General features: G+C 39.2%; 1 protein-coding gene across 2 annotated transcripts; it reads right to left on the bottom strand.

Annotated features, from left to right (window-relative positions):
• Nucleotides 1-7,317: 7,317 nt before the first annotated feature.
• Nucleotides 7,318-10,078, bottom strand: LOC106604499 (uncharacterized). Of its 2 annotated transcripts, XM_045717971.1 has the most exons (6): nt 9,911-10,078; nt 9,161-9,511; nt 8,568-8,924; nt 8,214-8,330; nt 8,050-8,105; nt 7,318-7,907 (listed from the first exon to the last, which is right to left on the bottom strand). In XM_045717971.1, the coding sequence occupies exons 1-6, from the start codon at nt 9,951-9,953 to the stop codon at nt 7,776-7,778; spliced, it is 1,056 nt and encodes a 351-aa protein (XP_045573927.1). In that variant the 5' UTR covers nt 9,954-10,078; the 3' UTR covers nt 7,318-7,775. The 2 variants fall into 2 exon arrangements, with proteins under 2 accessions (XP_045573927.1, XP_045573928.1); XM_045717972.1 differs by lacking the exon at nt 8,214-8,330.
• Between the last annotated feature and the right edge of the window lie 5,504 nt (nt 10,079-15,582).

Raw genomic sequence — 15,582 nt, 5'->3', positions numbered from 1 at the left:
AACATGGGGGCCCCACAGGGGTGTGTGCATAGTCCCCTCCTGCACTCCCTGTTCACCAAATACTGCATGACCACTCACAACTCCAACACCATCATCAAGTTTGCTGATCACAGACAACGATGAGGCAGCCTATAAGGAGGAGGTCAGAGACTGCCAGGACAACAACTTATCCCTCAATGTCAGCAAGACAAAGGAGCTGATCGTGGACTACAGGAAACGGAGGGCCGAGCACTCACACATCCACTTTGACAGGGCTGTAGTGGAGCAGGTCGAGAGGTTCAAGTTCCTCGGTGTCCACATCACTAAGGAATTAACATGGTCCACACACACCAACGTCATCTGAGCGCAACGTATGTTTGTTGTTGAACGCTGTTGAAACGCCAAAAGCTGAAAGCTGGACGAGAGACCTTGGTTTATTCTTTTTGTAAAGCTGTGTGCTTTTATATACTTTTTCTACTCTTTGCAAGTAGCAAACCTACACAAGCTACTGGGGAATCCACGCCTGCTAACTTTCTATTTTTCTTCCACCCCAGTAGCCGGACACCACTCTGGTCTGGTGGAAGTGTCGCTGCCGTGTCGGCTCTCCATTGCCGACTGGCCAGTGCTCAGCAGGGTTCCATCCTTGAAGGGGTCTCCCCCTTCCCTGGAGTTCAGAGCTGTTCTCGACACAACCAACCAGCCATGGAGATATGTCACTCGCCGTGGAAGTCGAAGAAAGCATTCTCTGGCAATGGGAGTTTCCTTGGAGATGTTGAAGCTGGACCTGACACAGACCAGAAACAGCTTTGCTACCCTGGATCCAGAGGTTCTGGCGCCTTCTTCCTTGGGGGCATCTGATTCAAGATCGGATCCGGAGGTACCTGTGTCTTCGTCCTCTGTTCTGTCTCCCTCTCCGGTGGCTTGTACCTCAGGTTCAGATCAATCAATCAATCAAATTTATTTATAAAGCCCTTCTTACATCAGCTGATGTCACAAAGTGCTGTACAGAAACCCAGCCTAAAACCCCAAACAGCAAGCAATGCAGGTGTAGAAGCACGGTGGCTAGGAAAAACTCCCTAGAAAGGCCAGAACCTAGGAAGAAACCTAGAGAGGAACCAGGCTATGAGGGGTGGCCAGTCCTCTTCTGGCTGTGCCGGGTGGAGATTATAACAGAACATGGCCAAGATGTTCAAATGTTCATAAATGACCAGCAGGGTCAAATAATAATGGTCACAGTGGTTGTCAAGGGTGCAACAGGTCAGCACCTCAGGAGTAAATGTCAGTTGGCTTTTCATAGCCAATCTTTCAGAGTATCTCTACAGCTCCTGCTGTCTCTAGAGAGTTGAAAACAGCAGGTCTGGGACAGGTAGCACGTCTGGTGAACAGGTCAGGGTTCCGTAGCCGCAGGCAGAACAGTTGAAACTGGAGCAGCAGCACGGCCATGTGGACTGGGGACAGCAAGGAGTCATCAGGCCAGGTAGTCCTGAGGCATGGTCCTAGGGCTCAGGTCCTCCTCTGAGAGAGAAAGAAAGATCCTCGGAGCTCCCACCCTCATCAGACCACGAGGCTGCCTGAGATACCGGCTCATTCAACATCACCTGCTGTCATCATAGGCAACTCTATGCTGAGAAACATCTCTGTTCCCAAGGCAAAAACCCTGTGCTACAATGAGTCATCATAATGTTGCATCAAATGTATATTGTCCTTAGGTGAGTTGGCAGACACAATGTAAGTAACTTAATTTATGTTCCCCAAATTTCCCTTAATTCCTTTGATCCTACAGCTATTGTATGCAGTAATCATGAGTAGTCATGAGCCTATGAACCAGAGTTACACTGTTAACACTGAGGTGGTGTGTAGAAGACCACTTTGTGCAGCTCACCCTGCACTATCAGCTCCAATACAAATAACATGAGCAAGTCTACTTCTGATAAGCTTCCCAGTAAAGCATTAAAAACAATCAAGCAACCCAAAAAGTGCTAAAAAATAGCCCATATTAACATATGCAGCCTGAGAAACAAGGTCCACGAAGTCAATAACTTGCATGTAACAGATGACATTCATATTCTGACTATCTCTGAAACTCACTTAGATAATACCTTTGATGATACAGTGGTAGCAATACATGGTTTTAACATTTACCGAAAAGACAGAAATGCCAACGGGGCGGTGTGGTGGTCTATATTCAGAACCACATTCCTGTAAAGCTTAGAGTTGATCTAATGTTAAATACTGTTGAAGTAATATGGCTACAGGTTCATCTGCCTCACCTAAAGCCTATTCTTGTGGGAAGCTGCTATAGACCACCAGGTGTTGACAGTCAGTATCTGGATAATATGTGTGAAATGCTTGATAATGTATGTGATATCAACATAGAAGTATATTTTTTCTGGGGGATATAAATATTGACTTGCTATCATCAAGCTGCCCACTCAAGAAAAAAATTCAAACTGTAACCATTGCCTGCAACCTGGTTCAGGTTGTCAGTAAACCTACCAGGGTATTTACAAAGAGCACAGGAATGAAATCATCGACATGTATTGATCACATCTTTACCTATGCTGCAGAAATTAGCTTTAAAGCAGTATCCAAATCCATAGGATGTAGTGATCACAATATAATTACCATATCTAGAAAAACCAAAGTTCCAAAAGCTGGGCCTAATATAGTGTATAAGAGGTCATACAATACGTTTTATAGTGAATATTTTGATTCATATGTTGATGATGTAAAGAATATTTGCTGGTCTGTGGTGTGTAATGAGGAGCAACCAGACGCAGCACTTTACACATTTATGAAATTGCTTATTCCAGTTACTAATAAGCACAAACCCATTAACCTGTCTGGGATAGGGCGCAGTATTTTCACGGCCGGATAAAAAACGTATCCGATTTAATCTGGTTACTACTCTTGCCCAGAAACTAGAATATGCATATAATTAGTAGATTTGGATAGGAAACACTCTAAAGTTTCTAAAACTGTTTGAATGGTGTCTGTGAGTATAACAGAACTCATATGGCAGGCCAAAACCTGAGAAGATTCTATACAGGAAGTGCCCTGTCTGACAATTTGTTCTCCTTTTAGGGCATCTCTATCAAAAATACAGCATCTCTGCTGTAACGTGACATTTTCTAAGGCTTCCATTGGCTCTCAGAAGGAGCCATTAAGTGGAATGAGAGCTCTCCAGTCTCTGGGCGAAAAACAGCAGGAGTTTTTGTGAGTGGTCCTGCTGAGAACAATGACACTGGAGCGCGCATGCACGAGACGACTCCATGTTTTTCTTTCAGTGTTTGAATGAATACAACGTCGCCCGGTTGGAATATTATCGCTATTTTATGAGAAAAATAGCATAAAAATTGATTTTAAACAGCGTTTGCCATGCTTCGAAGTACGGTAATGGAATATTTTGAATTTTTTTGTCACGAAATGCACCCGCGCGTCACCCTTCGGATAGTGACCTCAACGCACGAACAAAACGGAGCTATTGCAATATAACTATGGATTATTTCGAACCAAAACAACATTTGTTGTTGAAGTAGAAGTCCTGGGAGTGCATTCTGACGAAGAACAGCAAAGGTAATCCAATTTTTCTTATAGTAAATCTGAGTTTGGTGAGGGTCAAACTTGGTGGGTGTCAAATTAGCTAGCCATGATGGCCGGGCCATGTACTCAGAATATTGCAAAATGTGCTTTCACCGAAAAGCTATTTTAAAATCTGACACCGCGATTACATAAAGGAGTTCTGTATCTATAATTCTTAAAATAATTGTTATGTTTTTTGTCAACGTTTATCGTGAGTAATTTAGTAAATTCACCGGAAGTTTGCGGTGGGTATGCTAGTTCTGAACATCACATGCTAATGTTAAAAGCTGGTTTTTGATATAAATATGAACTTGATTGAACAAAACATGCATGTATTGTATAACATAATCTCCTAGGAGTGTCATCTGATGAAGATCATCAAAGGTTATTGCTGCATTTAGCTGTGGTTTTGGTTTTTGTGACATATATGCTTGCTTTGAAAATGGCTGTGTGATTATTTTTGGGAGGGTACTCTCCTGACATAATCTAATGTTTTGCTTTCGCTGTAAAGCCTATTTGAAATCCGACAATGTGGTTAGATAAAGGAGAGTCTTGTCTTTAAAATGGTGTAAAATAGTCATATATTTGAGAAATTGAATTTATAGCATTTTTGAGGTATTTGTATTTCGCGCCACGCTATAACATTGGATATTGGTGAGGCGTTCCGCTACCGGAACGTCTGTCCCTAATTAACAAGAAGTTAAGCTTTATTTTGATGTATTACACTTGTGATTTTATGAGAAAAAAAAATATTTATAATTCTGTAGTTTGAATTTCGCGCTCTGCAATTTCACCGGATGTTGGCCAGGTGGGACGCTACCGTCCCACCTGCCCATAAGAAATTAACAAACCTCCAAACGAGCTTCAATGCTATACAACACTCCTTCCATGGCCTCCAACTGCTCTTAAATGCTAGTAAAACCAAATGCATGCTTTTCAACCGTTCGCTGCCCGCCCGCCCGCCCGACTAGCATCACTAATCTGGATGGTTCTGACTTATAACATGTGGACAACTGCAAATACCTACAGTAGGTGTCTGGCTAGACTGTAAACTCTCCTTACAGACTTATATTAAACATCTCAAATCCAAAATTAAATCTAGAATTGGCTTTCTATTTCGCAACAAAGCCTCCTTCACTCTCATCTCACCTCATCCCCATCTTGTTTTTATTTACTTTTCTGCTATTTTGCACACCAGTATTTCTACTTGCACATCATCACCTGCACATCTATCACTCCAGTGTTAATTTGCTAAATGTTAATTAATTCGCTACTATGGCCTATTTATTTTTCTATTTTTTTCTATTGTGTTATTGACTGTACGCTTGTTTATTCCATGTGTAACTCTGTGTTGTTGTATATGTCGCACTGCTTTGCTATATCTTGACCAAGTCGCAGTTGTAAATGAGAACTTTTTCTCAACTGGCCTACCTGAACCTCTCTAGGGTCGGCGGGACGAAATCGTCCCACCTACTCAACAGCCAGTTGAATCCCGTGGCGCGATATTAAAATACCTTAGAAATGCTATTACTTCAATTTCTCAAACATATGACTATTTTACACCATTTTAAAGACAAGACTCTTGTTAATCTAACCACACTGTCCGATTTCAAATAGGCTTTACAACGAAAGCAAAACATTAGATTATGTCAGCAGAGTACCCAGCCAGAAATAATCAGACACCCATTTTTCAAGCTAGCATATAATGTCACATAAACCAAACCACAGCTAAATGCAGCACTAACCTTTGATGATCTTCATCAGATGACAACCCTAGGACATTATGTTATACAATACATGCATGTTTTGTTCAATCAAGTTCATATTTATATCAAAAACCAGCTTTTTACATTAGCATGTGACGTTCAGAACTAGCATACCCCCCGCAAACTTCCGGTGAATTTACTAAATTACTCACGATAAACGTTCACAAAAAACATAACAATTATTTTAAGAATTACAGATACAGAACTCCTTTATGCACTCGCTATGTCCGATTTTAAAATAGCTTTTCGGTGAAAGCACATTTTGCAATATTCTGAGTAGATAGCCTGGCATCACAGGGCTAGCTATTTCGACACCCACCAAGTTTAGCCCTGACCAAAATCAGATTTACTATAAGAGAAATGTTATTACCTTTGCTGTTCTTCGTCAGAATCCACTCCCAGGACTTCTACTTCAATAACAAATGTTGGTTTGGTTCAAAATAATCCATAGTTATGTTCAAATATCCTCTGTTTTGTTTGTGCGTTCAAGACACTATCCGAATGGTAAAGAAGGGTGACGCGCACAACGCATTTCGTGACAAAAAAATTCTAAATATTCCATTACCGTACTTCGAAGCATGTCAACCGCTGTTTAAAATCAATTTTTATGCAATTTTTCTCGTAAAAAGCGATAATATTCCGACCGGGAAAGTGTTTACATTCAAAGACGAAAGAAAATTAAACATGGGGTCGACTAGTGCACGAGCCTCAGTCTGATGGTACTCTGACCGGCCACTATCCAAACGCGCTAATGTTTTTCAGCCAGAGGCTGGAATTACATCATTCAGCTTTTTCCCGGGTTCTGAGAGCCTATGGGAGCCGTAGGAAGTGTCACGTTACAGCAAAGATCCTCAGTTTTCAATAAACAGAGCCAAGAAGAACAAGAACTTCTCAGACAGGCCACTTCCTGTAAGGAATCTTCTCAGGTTTTTGCCTGCCATATGAGTTCTGTTATACTCACAGACACCATTCAAACAGTTTTAGAAACTTTAGGGTGTTTTCTATCCATTCTAGTTACTGGGCAGGAGTAGTAACCAGATTAAATCGGGTACGTTTTTTATCCGGCCGTGCAAATACTGCCCCCTATCCCCAACAGGTTAAATAAAGGTGATTTTTTTTTAAAGGTGCTACAGAAAGTAGTGCGTAATGACTAGTACATCACTGGGGCTGAGCTCCCTGCCATTCAGGATCTCTATACCAGGCGGTGTCAGAGGAAGGCCCTAAAAATGGTCAAAGACTCCAGCCACCCTAGTCATAGACTGTTCTCTCTGCTACCGCATGGCAAGCAGTACCGATGCAGCAAGTCTGGACCCAACAGGACCCTGAACAGCTTCTACCTTCAAGCCGTAAGAGTGCTAAATAGTTCACCAAATAGCTACCCAGACAATCTGTATTGATCCTGTTTGCGCTAACTCTTTTGACTCACATATGCTGCTGCTACTGTTAATTATCTAGCTTGTTGCCTAGTCACTTTACCCCTACCTAAATGTACATATCTACCTCAATTACCTCGTACCCCCGCACAATGACTCGGTACTGGTACTGGTACCCTGTGTATATAGCCAAGTTAATCTTACTAGTTGTGTATTTATTCCTCGTGTTATTGTCTTTCTATTATTTTAAGTAAGCATTTCACTGTTAGTCTACACCTGTTGTTTACAAAGCATGTGAAAAATATAATTTGATCAAGCAACAGTGTGAACTAATTAAGATCCTACATCTTTATGCTTGCATCAGCATCCCAGGGCAATGCAGTAAAGCTCAGTTTAGCAGTGTGAACAGGGTATAAATGAAACTCCAGTGTGGTGATCTTACATTAATTGTAAGAGGGAGTGTTGTCAAGTCCTTGAATGGAGACGGTACCATGTGGACATACAGTATGTACATGGTTGGAAACGGTGCCCAGATCACCACCAGGAAGCAGTATGGGCTTTGGTGGTTTTTCATGATTTCATTATGACATTGTTAATGCAACTTTGAGAGACTGCACTGGGTTCACATGGAAACAATATTTTATTGGTGAAATGTGTTTTAATATGCAATGGTACATTTTGTAATGTAATAAAGCAAATATACGGTACATCAACAGATACATAAATTCAAATTTGAACTCAAGAAATGCTGTGGTATGCAATGATACTACACAAAGTATACTAGATAAAAATAAACATAAATATCACAAGCTTAATTTAACATTACAGCAACAATTGGGATCAATTCTTGAATTACGTTAAAACATGAACAATAAAATACAGGATAGAGGATATGTCCTTTGTTCTGCTACTCACATTAGTCTAGAAATGAGATTAGGTTCTGGGTTGCAGAGATGAGAAAAACCCTGATGCCCTATGATACAAAAGAGTGTTGCTTTTTGTCTTGACAATTAAAGTATATAATAGCAATTAAAAAATCGATTTTTGACCAAAATGTATTCCTCTGTACTGTAGTTCACTCCCAGTCTGAACACCTGACATCAGAGTACACACTCTCCTGTGGTGTCTCTCTCTTCTTTCTTCCTCTTTTAGTTTTCCTCTCAGAGAAGTTCAATGCAGCATAATTCAGGGTATCTGCATCTTGATCCTGTGAATAGTCATATTTTCATCAAACTATTATACAATATTAATCCCTAACAGGATACGTAGTTTTAAAATAATAAGGTGAGAAAAGTAATGCCATGTTACATTTCTGGACAATGTTGATTAGACAACTTTGCAGAGTTTACCTTGCTGCTTGATTCTCTACTTGAGTTGTCATGTCCGATATGCTGAAAAGCACCCGCTGTTCCCATTAATAAAAACAAAGCATCAAAATTACTAGACTTTCAAAGGGAAATTTGCCAAACAGTTTTAGATAATCCTTAACAATTTGCAACGTTAAACAGTTCACCTTTACAATGTTCACAAACTGGTCTAGTATGTCTGGTGCAGATGAGGATAATGATCCCTATCACACAGATGGCCGAGGTCACTCCTAAAGCAATGATTACAGGATCTGTTGCTTTTTCTAGAAATGTACAACAAAATCATAGTTTTTACTTATGTAAAATAAAGTTATACAGATGTTTTTTTAGGTGTACAATCTCAAGAACTGATGCTACTCAACCTTTAATCATAGCTTCAGTTGTTAAGAATGTTTTAGATTTTATATATATATATATATATATATATATATATATATATATATATATATATATATATATATATATATATATATATATATATATATATATATACTACCTACCAATATGCAGGTTTGTTCCATTGCCAAAGAAGATCTCCCCACATGTGGCCACAGCACAGTAGTAAGTCCCAGCATCAGAGAGGCTGAGGTTGTTCTTTGAGAAGCTGTAGACACAGCTCTGTGTAGGAGAGGGAGTCTCGGGGTTCTTCTGACACTCATCACTCCTGTTCCCAGAGGTGTAAATGACTCCTGGATGGGATTCTCCTGATCCGGCTCTGAACCAGTACACACTGTGTTCTCCTGTACAGGTCTCAGTGAGTACTGTACACTGTAGAGTCACAGAGTCTCCTGGATGGACTGGGTCAGACACTGGCCTCTGCACCACAGTATGGTAGTGTGACCTTTGGTGATTCTTACCTAAATGGGATACATGTTTTGATTCTTTAATGTATCACATGGTTCAGAAAGATTCTAAGAGTTCAGTTTTGTCAGCTAATTGTATACATTAATGAGGGTTTTTCTTTTGTAATAACACATATTTGTATGCTACTACAGGCATTCAAACAATTCACACAACACAGTGGGTACAAAGGGAGCTGTGTGAATAACATGTAAATGTACTAATGTTAATAGTATTTAGGTACTATGATTACCTTTCAATAGTAAATGAGTCCCATTGATAAAGTTGACTTCATAGGCTGTTCTCACTGCACAATAGTACACGGCTTCATCTGTTGGGTCCGTGTTTGTAATAGCAAGTCGATACATCCCATCAGCATCAGCCTTCTCCACATTGAAACGTGAATGGTTAAAGTCCTTGTGCCATACAGGCATATCATATTTTGTCATTGTTACAATACTTTGAGGCTTTTGCCCCACCATTTGTTTGTACCAGAACATATTGATATCTTCCTTTGAAAAAACACAGTAGAGAGTCACTGGGTCCCCAGGATGAATCTCCCGAACTTGAGTTTGATACTGAACATCATTGCATTGTGTCACATCTGTAAAAACACATTTTATAACCATGCCAATTAAAATACAACTATTGCCAACGTTATAAAGTGATAATGCAATGCATTTACAAGAAACACTCAACTTAAATGGGAAAATATTTTTCTGTTCATATTTTTTTCTGCAACACCTTCAATTGTGTTTGAGGTGAAACATGTCCACAGTTTTTATCCATATGCACCTTGTTTCCTCTAACGTTTCAAATTAGTTTTATGAGCTACATATTAGAAATATATGATAAGCCACTGCTTTCCCAGAGACAGATTAGGCCATCTCCATTTAGAATGCTTTTTAGAATCTCCATTAAGAATAGTTTTAGTCCAGAACTAGGGTCTTGGAATTAAGCCATTCATTATTGAAAAATAGGTTAAGTTTGGAATTTCACTTACACATCAAACTGAGAAGTACCACAATCACTCCAATTTTGATCATCTTGGTGAGTAGCTCTTACACGCCTGGTGCAGTTGTCCTCTGCCCATGAAATGCAAAAAAGGCAAGTCTATACTCACAGACCTATCTGCTAGGCTGGAGAAAACTAAATCATGCTACACTTCCTGTTAGATTTTCCCACAAACAACCTGGTTGGTTATCTAAGGGACAGATCTACATTTATTGGGGGGAGGGACTGGTCCAACTCAAAGTGTCATAAAAAAAACACCCCCTCACCAAAGTAAAAAATATTTTCAAATGACCCACCCCTTCTACTGTAAAATAGATTGAACACTCTCCCCCTTATAGAATTTACTCAAAATAATGTCTACAACCACAAATAACAATAACTGTGTTTATAAATGTGGATATTGACTTTGCCACTTTAGCTTGCTTTTGTGGCACAGTCGATGCCACGCAGGGCTACGGTCCTGAAGGTTGATGGTTCACCGACCACCACAGATGTGCTCGCTCTCCCTGCCTGTTTCATTGCACTACGATCAGAGCCAGCTGCAAACAATGATCAGCTAGGGGGAATCTGATTTTCAACATTTTGATGCCATATTTATAATTATATAAAATATATGCAATGAATATTCCACCGACAAGTTTATGTGCCAATACACCACACAACCAATAAACAAAGCTTACCGACTTCGGGCAATTTAATATCATGGTTTTCAGTTTCAACACCACGATAACTAGACTATGGCAATCTCGACAAACAGAAAATACATCCCTCCGTACCTTGTAGACTTACCAAGTATCGAAGGCTTTGCTTGACAATCTCCGAATGTCATTAAACTTTTTGGTGTTTTGTTTCAGATGTCTCTTTCCATTCATCAATTGGCTGTTGTACAGTTTGGATTTATTGATTGATTTACCTTATTTTTTATTTTTTTGTGTATTGCACAATAAAGTCAGGGACCTATTTCCATTGTGGTCCCTATTTTGTACGTAAATACATCTACAATTACATAGAAGACACATTACAGAGATAGAGACAAGTAATGCTCAACCCCCTGATGAGAGGGGAGTTCAGGTACAATTCTTACAAGTTTGTTTGGCTGGAAGCATAATCCTTAGATGTTTGTGGCTGCTGGTGAACCTTGATGTGCAGGCATAATCAAAGTGACACTGGACGAGCGAGTCTTTAGGGTGTCTTTAGCTAGGTTTCCATCCTATTAGTGACAGATTTTCATGTGAATATTCTAAAATCTTCATAAAAACAATATACCATATGAAAAATTTTATGGACATCCATATGCATTCAGATCCAACCTGGCGCAGGGGGATGTTGGTCAAATGTGTCACATTTACGTGTCCTTAAAAACAGCCTATAACAAATTACAAAAACACTATTCCTTGTGTCCACCTCATTGTTCAGTTGTCAGAGATTTGAGCACTAAATGTATCAGGGCATTGCAGTCAAAGTCTTAGGTGTCCACCATGATATTCATATTTTTATATATATACAGTCCAAGTTGGAAGTTTACACACACTTACGTTGGAGTCATTAAAACTCGTTTTTCAACCACTCCATACATTTCTTGTTAACAAACTATAGTTTTGGCAAGTTGATTAGATGTTATGTGAATTAAGTTATCAATGTTCTTAAACCGAACTTCAATTAAACTACTCAGTCTGCCTCCCCCCCCCAGAGTGTGTAAGATTCTGGTTGAATGAAGCAGACGGATAGCCAGCCTACAAGGGTCAAAACCTTTATTTATGAGAGCTCTGAAAATCCTTACAATGTACAAAGCCTTTTATATTAACACACACACACACACACACACACACACACACACACACACACACACACACACACACACACACACACACACACACACACACACACACACACCACACACACACACACCAGTAGAGAACTCCACCCAGCTTTAGGCGGCTGTATTTTTCCACAGTACCCAGACCACCTGTCTCCTTATCTTTTGCCAGCCTAACTGTTCCCAGGCCGTTGTTTCTCTCCCTAACTTAAGGAGGCCTCTTCTCCTGTTCCTTTCCCAAGGTCATCTTATCACCTCTGCCCTGCTCATTTTTTAAAGTGGTTATAGTGTCTTACTCACACACAGTATTGGAATATAGTTTTTAACCCATTATTATAGCCTTATTTTGAATACATTTCAACAGGTTATAAGGTTTCTGAGTGAAATAATTTAGTCAAACCTTTAATCATATAATTTCCATTACATTAGGACATCTACATTGTGCATGACACAAGTAATTTTTCAAACAATTGTTTACAGACAGATTATTTCACTTGGGTCAGAAGTTTACATACACTAAGTTGACTGTGCCTTTAAACAGTACACCTCCAATTGACTCAAAGGATGTCAATTAGCCTAATAGAAGCTTCAAAAGCCATGATTCCTGACATCATTTTCAGGAATTTTCCAAGCTGTTTAAAGGCACAGTCAACTTCGTGTATGTTAACTTTTGACCCACTGGAATTGCGAAACAGTGAATTAAAATCTGTGAAATAATCTGTCTGTAAAAAATTGTTGGAAAAATTACTTGTGTCATGCACAAAGTAGATGTCCTAACCGACTTGCCAAAACTATAGTTTGTTAACAAGAAATGTGTGGAGTGGTTGAAAAACGAGTTTTAATGACTCCAACCTAATTGTATGTAAACTTCCGACTTCAACTGTACGAAAAAATGAAAAACAGACTATTTACACGGGATAAGACAAACACACGTTCGACTGCTACGCCATCTTGGATTGTGTATTGAAAGCATGGGGTGCTTCCACACAGGAAGTTCCAGACACTTGTAGAATCCATGCCAAGGCGTATTGAAGCTGTTCTGGTGGCTCGTGGTGGCCCAATGCCCTATTAAGACACTTCGTTGGTGTTTCCTTTATTTTGGCAGATACTTGTGGCAGCTGGTTACATGAACACTGGAACAGCTGGATAGGGGAACCGTCTCGAGTCACACAAAAGGGAATATAACGTTGTGGATAAAGTTCGTAATTACACAATCTCATGTGTACAACATCTTAAGACATGCATCCCTATACTGAGAGCTTTGACGTTTCTAAAATGACATATTTGGGTGTTTTTGGAGCCTTTGTTCGTGTTTTTTCAGGGCCTCCGTACTACACGATAATGAGTAAGTGATTTGCTATTTGGGGAAAGTAAAAAAAAAAAAAATGAAATGACAAAAAGGTGTCTGGACCCTATACCATGCAATTTACATCAAAAGTAGATATTTGGTTGTAAAAAATAAACATCAAAACAAATCACATTTTATAGGTCACATACACATATTTAACAGATGTTGTTGTGGGTGTAGCGCAATGCTTGTAAATGCTTGTATCCTTTAAGACGTTGGGTTCCTGAGCGGTCCACTGGTTACTGCCTGTTTAGCCTGACACTTGAGAGCTTTCAGGTAATCAACCCAGTCTACCTTAAATGATCCCAGACCACTTCAATACAGGACCTCACAGTGCTGTAGTCAAAACACCTACAAGGGAAACAAGTGCATTTTCAGTCAGATGTTTTCATGACAAAAACAATTCAATGAAACAGGACAAGTAAAAAGGCTAGAAATATATAGCAAATGTACTGTGCAGACAGACAGAAAAAATAGGAAATTCATTAATATAGTTAGTTTGACAAATCTATTTAAGTGTCAAACCACAATGATACAATTATACAAAATACAGATATTTTTAAAACCACATTGAGACCACATTTCAGACACTAAAAACAATCACGGTCAAAAATGGTACAGACATCTTCTATAATACATTATATAATCTATACACATGTATCCATGCAACAACAAAAAGTAATGTGGATAAAAGGACAATTAGGCACTTAAAAATAAACTATATATGAGACACCCTAGTAAACAGTAACATGAAAGCTAAGGTGGTGACCTTATGACATAACAGGCATGTCAGGTTTACAGAAGAAATGGGTCACGGGTTGGAACATTTTACAGGAAGTATTGAACACTATGTTCCAGGTATGTTTTCAAGTTTGAATATTTGATCTTTGGTTGTCATTTAAGCACAGACCAAATAAACACCACCTCCCCAGAGGTTACATACCATGATGGTCAGATTAGGGATTGCTATGATTATTCTCAGTGCAGCGTGTAAGTACAGTTTCATCACTGGTAGAATATTAAAACATGTTTCGTTGTGGTGCTGTGCAATTCAATATAATTCAAGCTTCTTGAAGGATAGGATAAATAGACATTTAGAACGTTCAGCCAACACACATACCATCTACAAATAAAGAATAACTTGAGTCAGTGCTAATAAACAAAGAAAGCTAAATAAATGTATTTCATCTGGAATGATTTTCACAGACTACTGTTTTCTCTTGTTTAACACTTGTCCTTGTCTGTGTGATAAATACAGTATGCGTATCTTTCTGTTTCCATTTGATTTAGATGTAGACCATGTTAACCTGCTAAGTCCAGTGACCACTGTTCAACTTGGTGATCCTGTAACCCTGCTATGTGTTTTCCCAGAAGAAGAATTCAGCGATGAGCAAATGTCGCATCAATGCAGAAATATTTAACAGAGCCTGTGTTTCACTCTGGATTTAATAATTCACACTTCAATATAAAATTGGATCAGATTATGTTTCGCCTTACTATCATGAACTTGATCCCAGAAGATGAAGCTATGTACTATTGTGCAATTGGAAGAGAGATGACTGTGGAATTTAGAGGTGGCACATTTCTGTCTTTAATTAGGGCTAGGGGGCAGCATTTGCACGTCTGGATAAAAAAATGTACCCGATTTAATCTGGTTACTAATCCTACCCAGTAACTAGAATATGCATATACTTATTATATATGGATAGAAAACACTCTAAAGTTTCTAAAACTGTTTGAATGGTGTCTGTGAGTATAACAGAACTCATTTGGCAGGCAAAACCCTGAGACATTTTCTGACAGGAAGTGGATACCTGATGTGTTGTATTACCTTTAAACCTATCCCATTGAAAAACACAGGGGCTGAGGAATATTTTGGCACTTCCTATTGCTTCCACTAGATGTCACCAGCCTTTACAAAGTGTTTTGAGTCTTCTGGAGGGAGATCTGACCGAACAAGAGCCATGGAACGATGATGTCCCATTAGACACCTGGCGCGCGAGTTCATGTTGGGTACCCTCGTTCCAATACGTTATAAAAGAGTATGCATTCGTCCACCTTGAATATTATTCATGTTCTGGTTAAAAAAGGCCCTAATGATTTATGCTATACAACGTTTGACATGTTTGAACGAACGTAAATATATTTTTTCCCCTCGTTCATGACGAGAAGTCCGGCTGGCTTAGATCATGTGCTAACAAGACGGAGATTTTTGGACATAAATGATGAGCTTTTTTGAACAAAACTACATTCGTTATGGACCTGTGATACCTGGAAGTGACATCTGATGAAGAGAATCAAAGGTAATGGATTATTTACATAGTATTTTCGATTTTAGATCTCCCCAACATGACGTCTAGTCTGTATCGCAACGCGTATTTTTCTGGGCGCAGTGCTCAGATTATTGCAAAGTGTGATTTCCCAGTAAGGTTATTTTTAAATCTGGCAAGTTGATTGCGTTCAAGAGATGTAAATCTATAATTCTTTAAATGACAAT

The sequence above is a fragment of the Salmo salar genome, chromosome 05 (assembly GCF_965601325.2).
Source record: "Salmo salar chromosome 05, fSalSal1, whole genome shotgun sequence".
NCBI classification, from domain to species: domain Eukaryota; kingdom Metazoa; phylum Chordata; class Actinopteri; order Salmoniformes; family Salmonidae; genus Salmo; species Salmo salar.
Note: the sequence above shows the minus strand (reverse complement) of the source record. Positions and strands in the feature narration are given on the sequence as shown.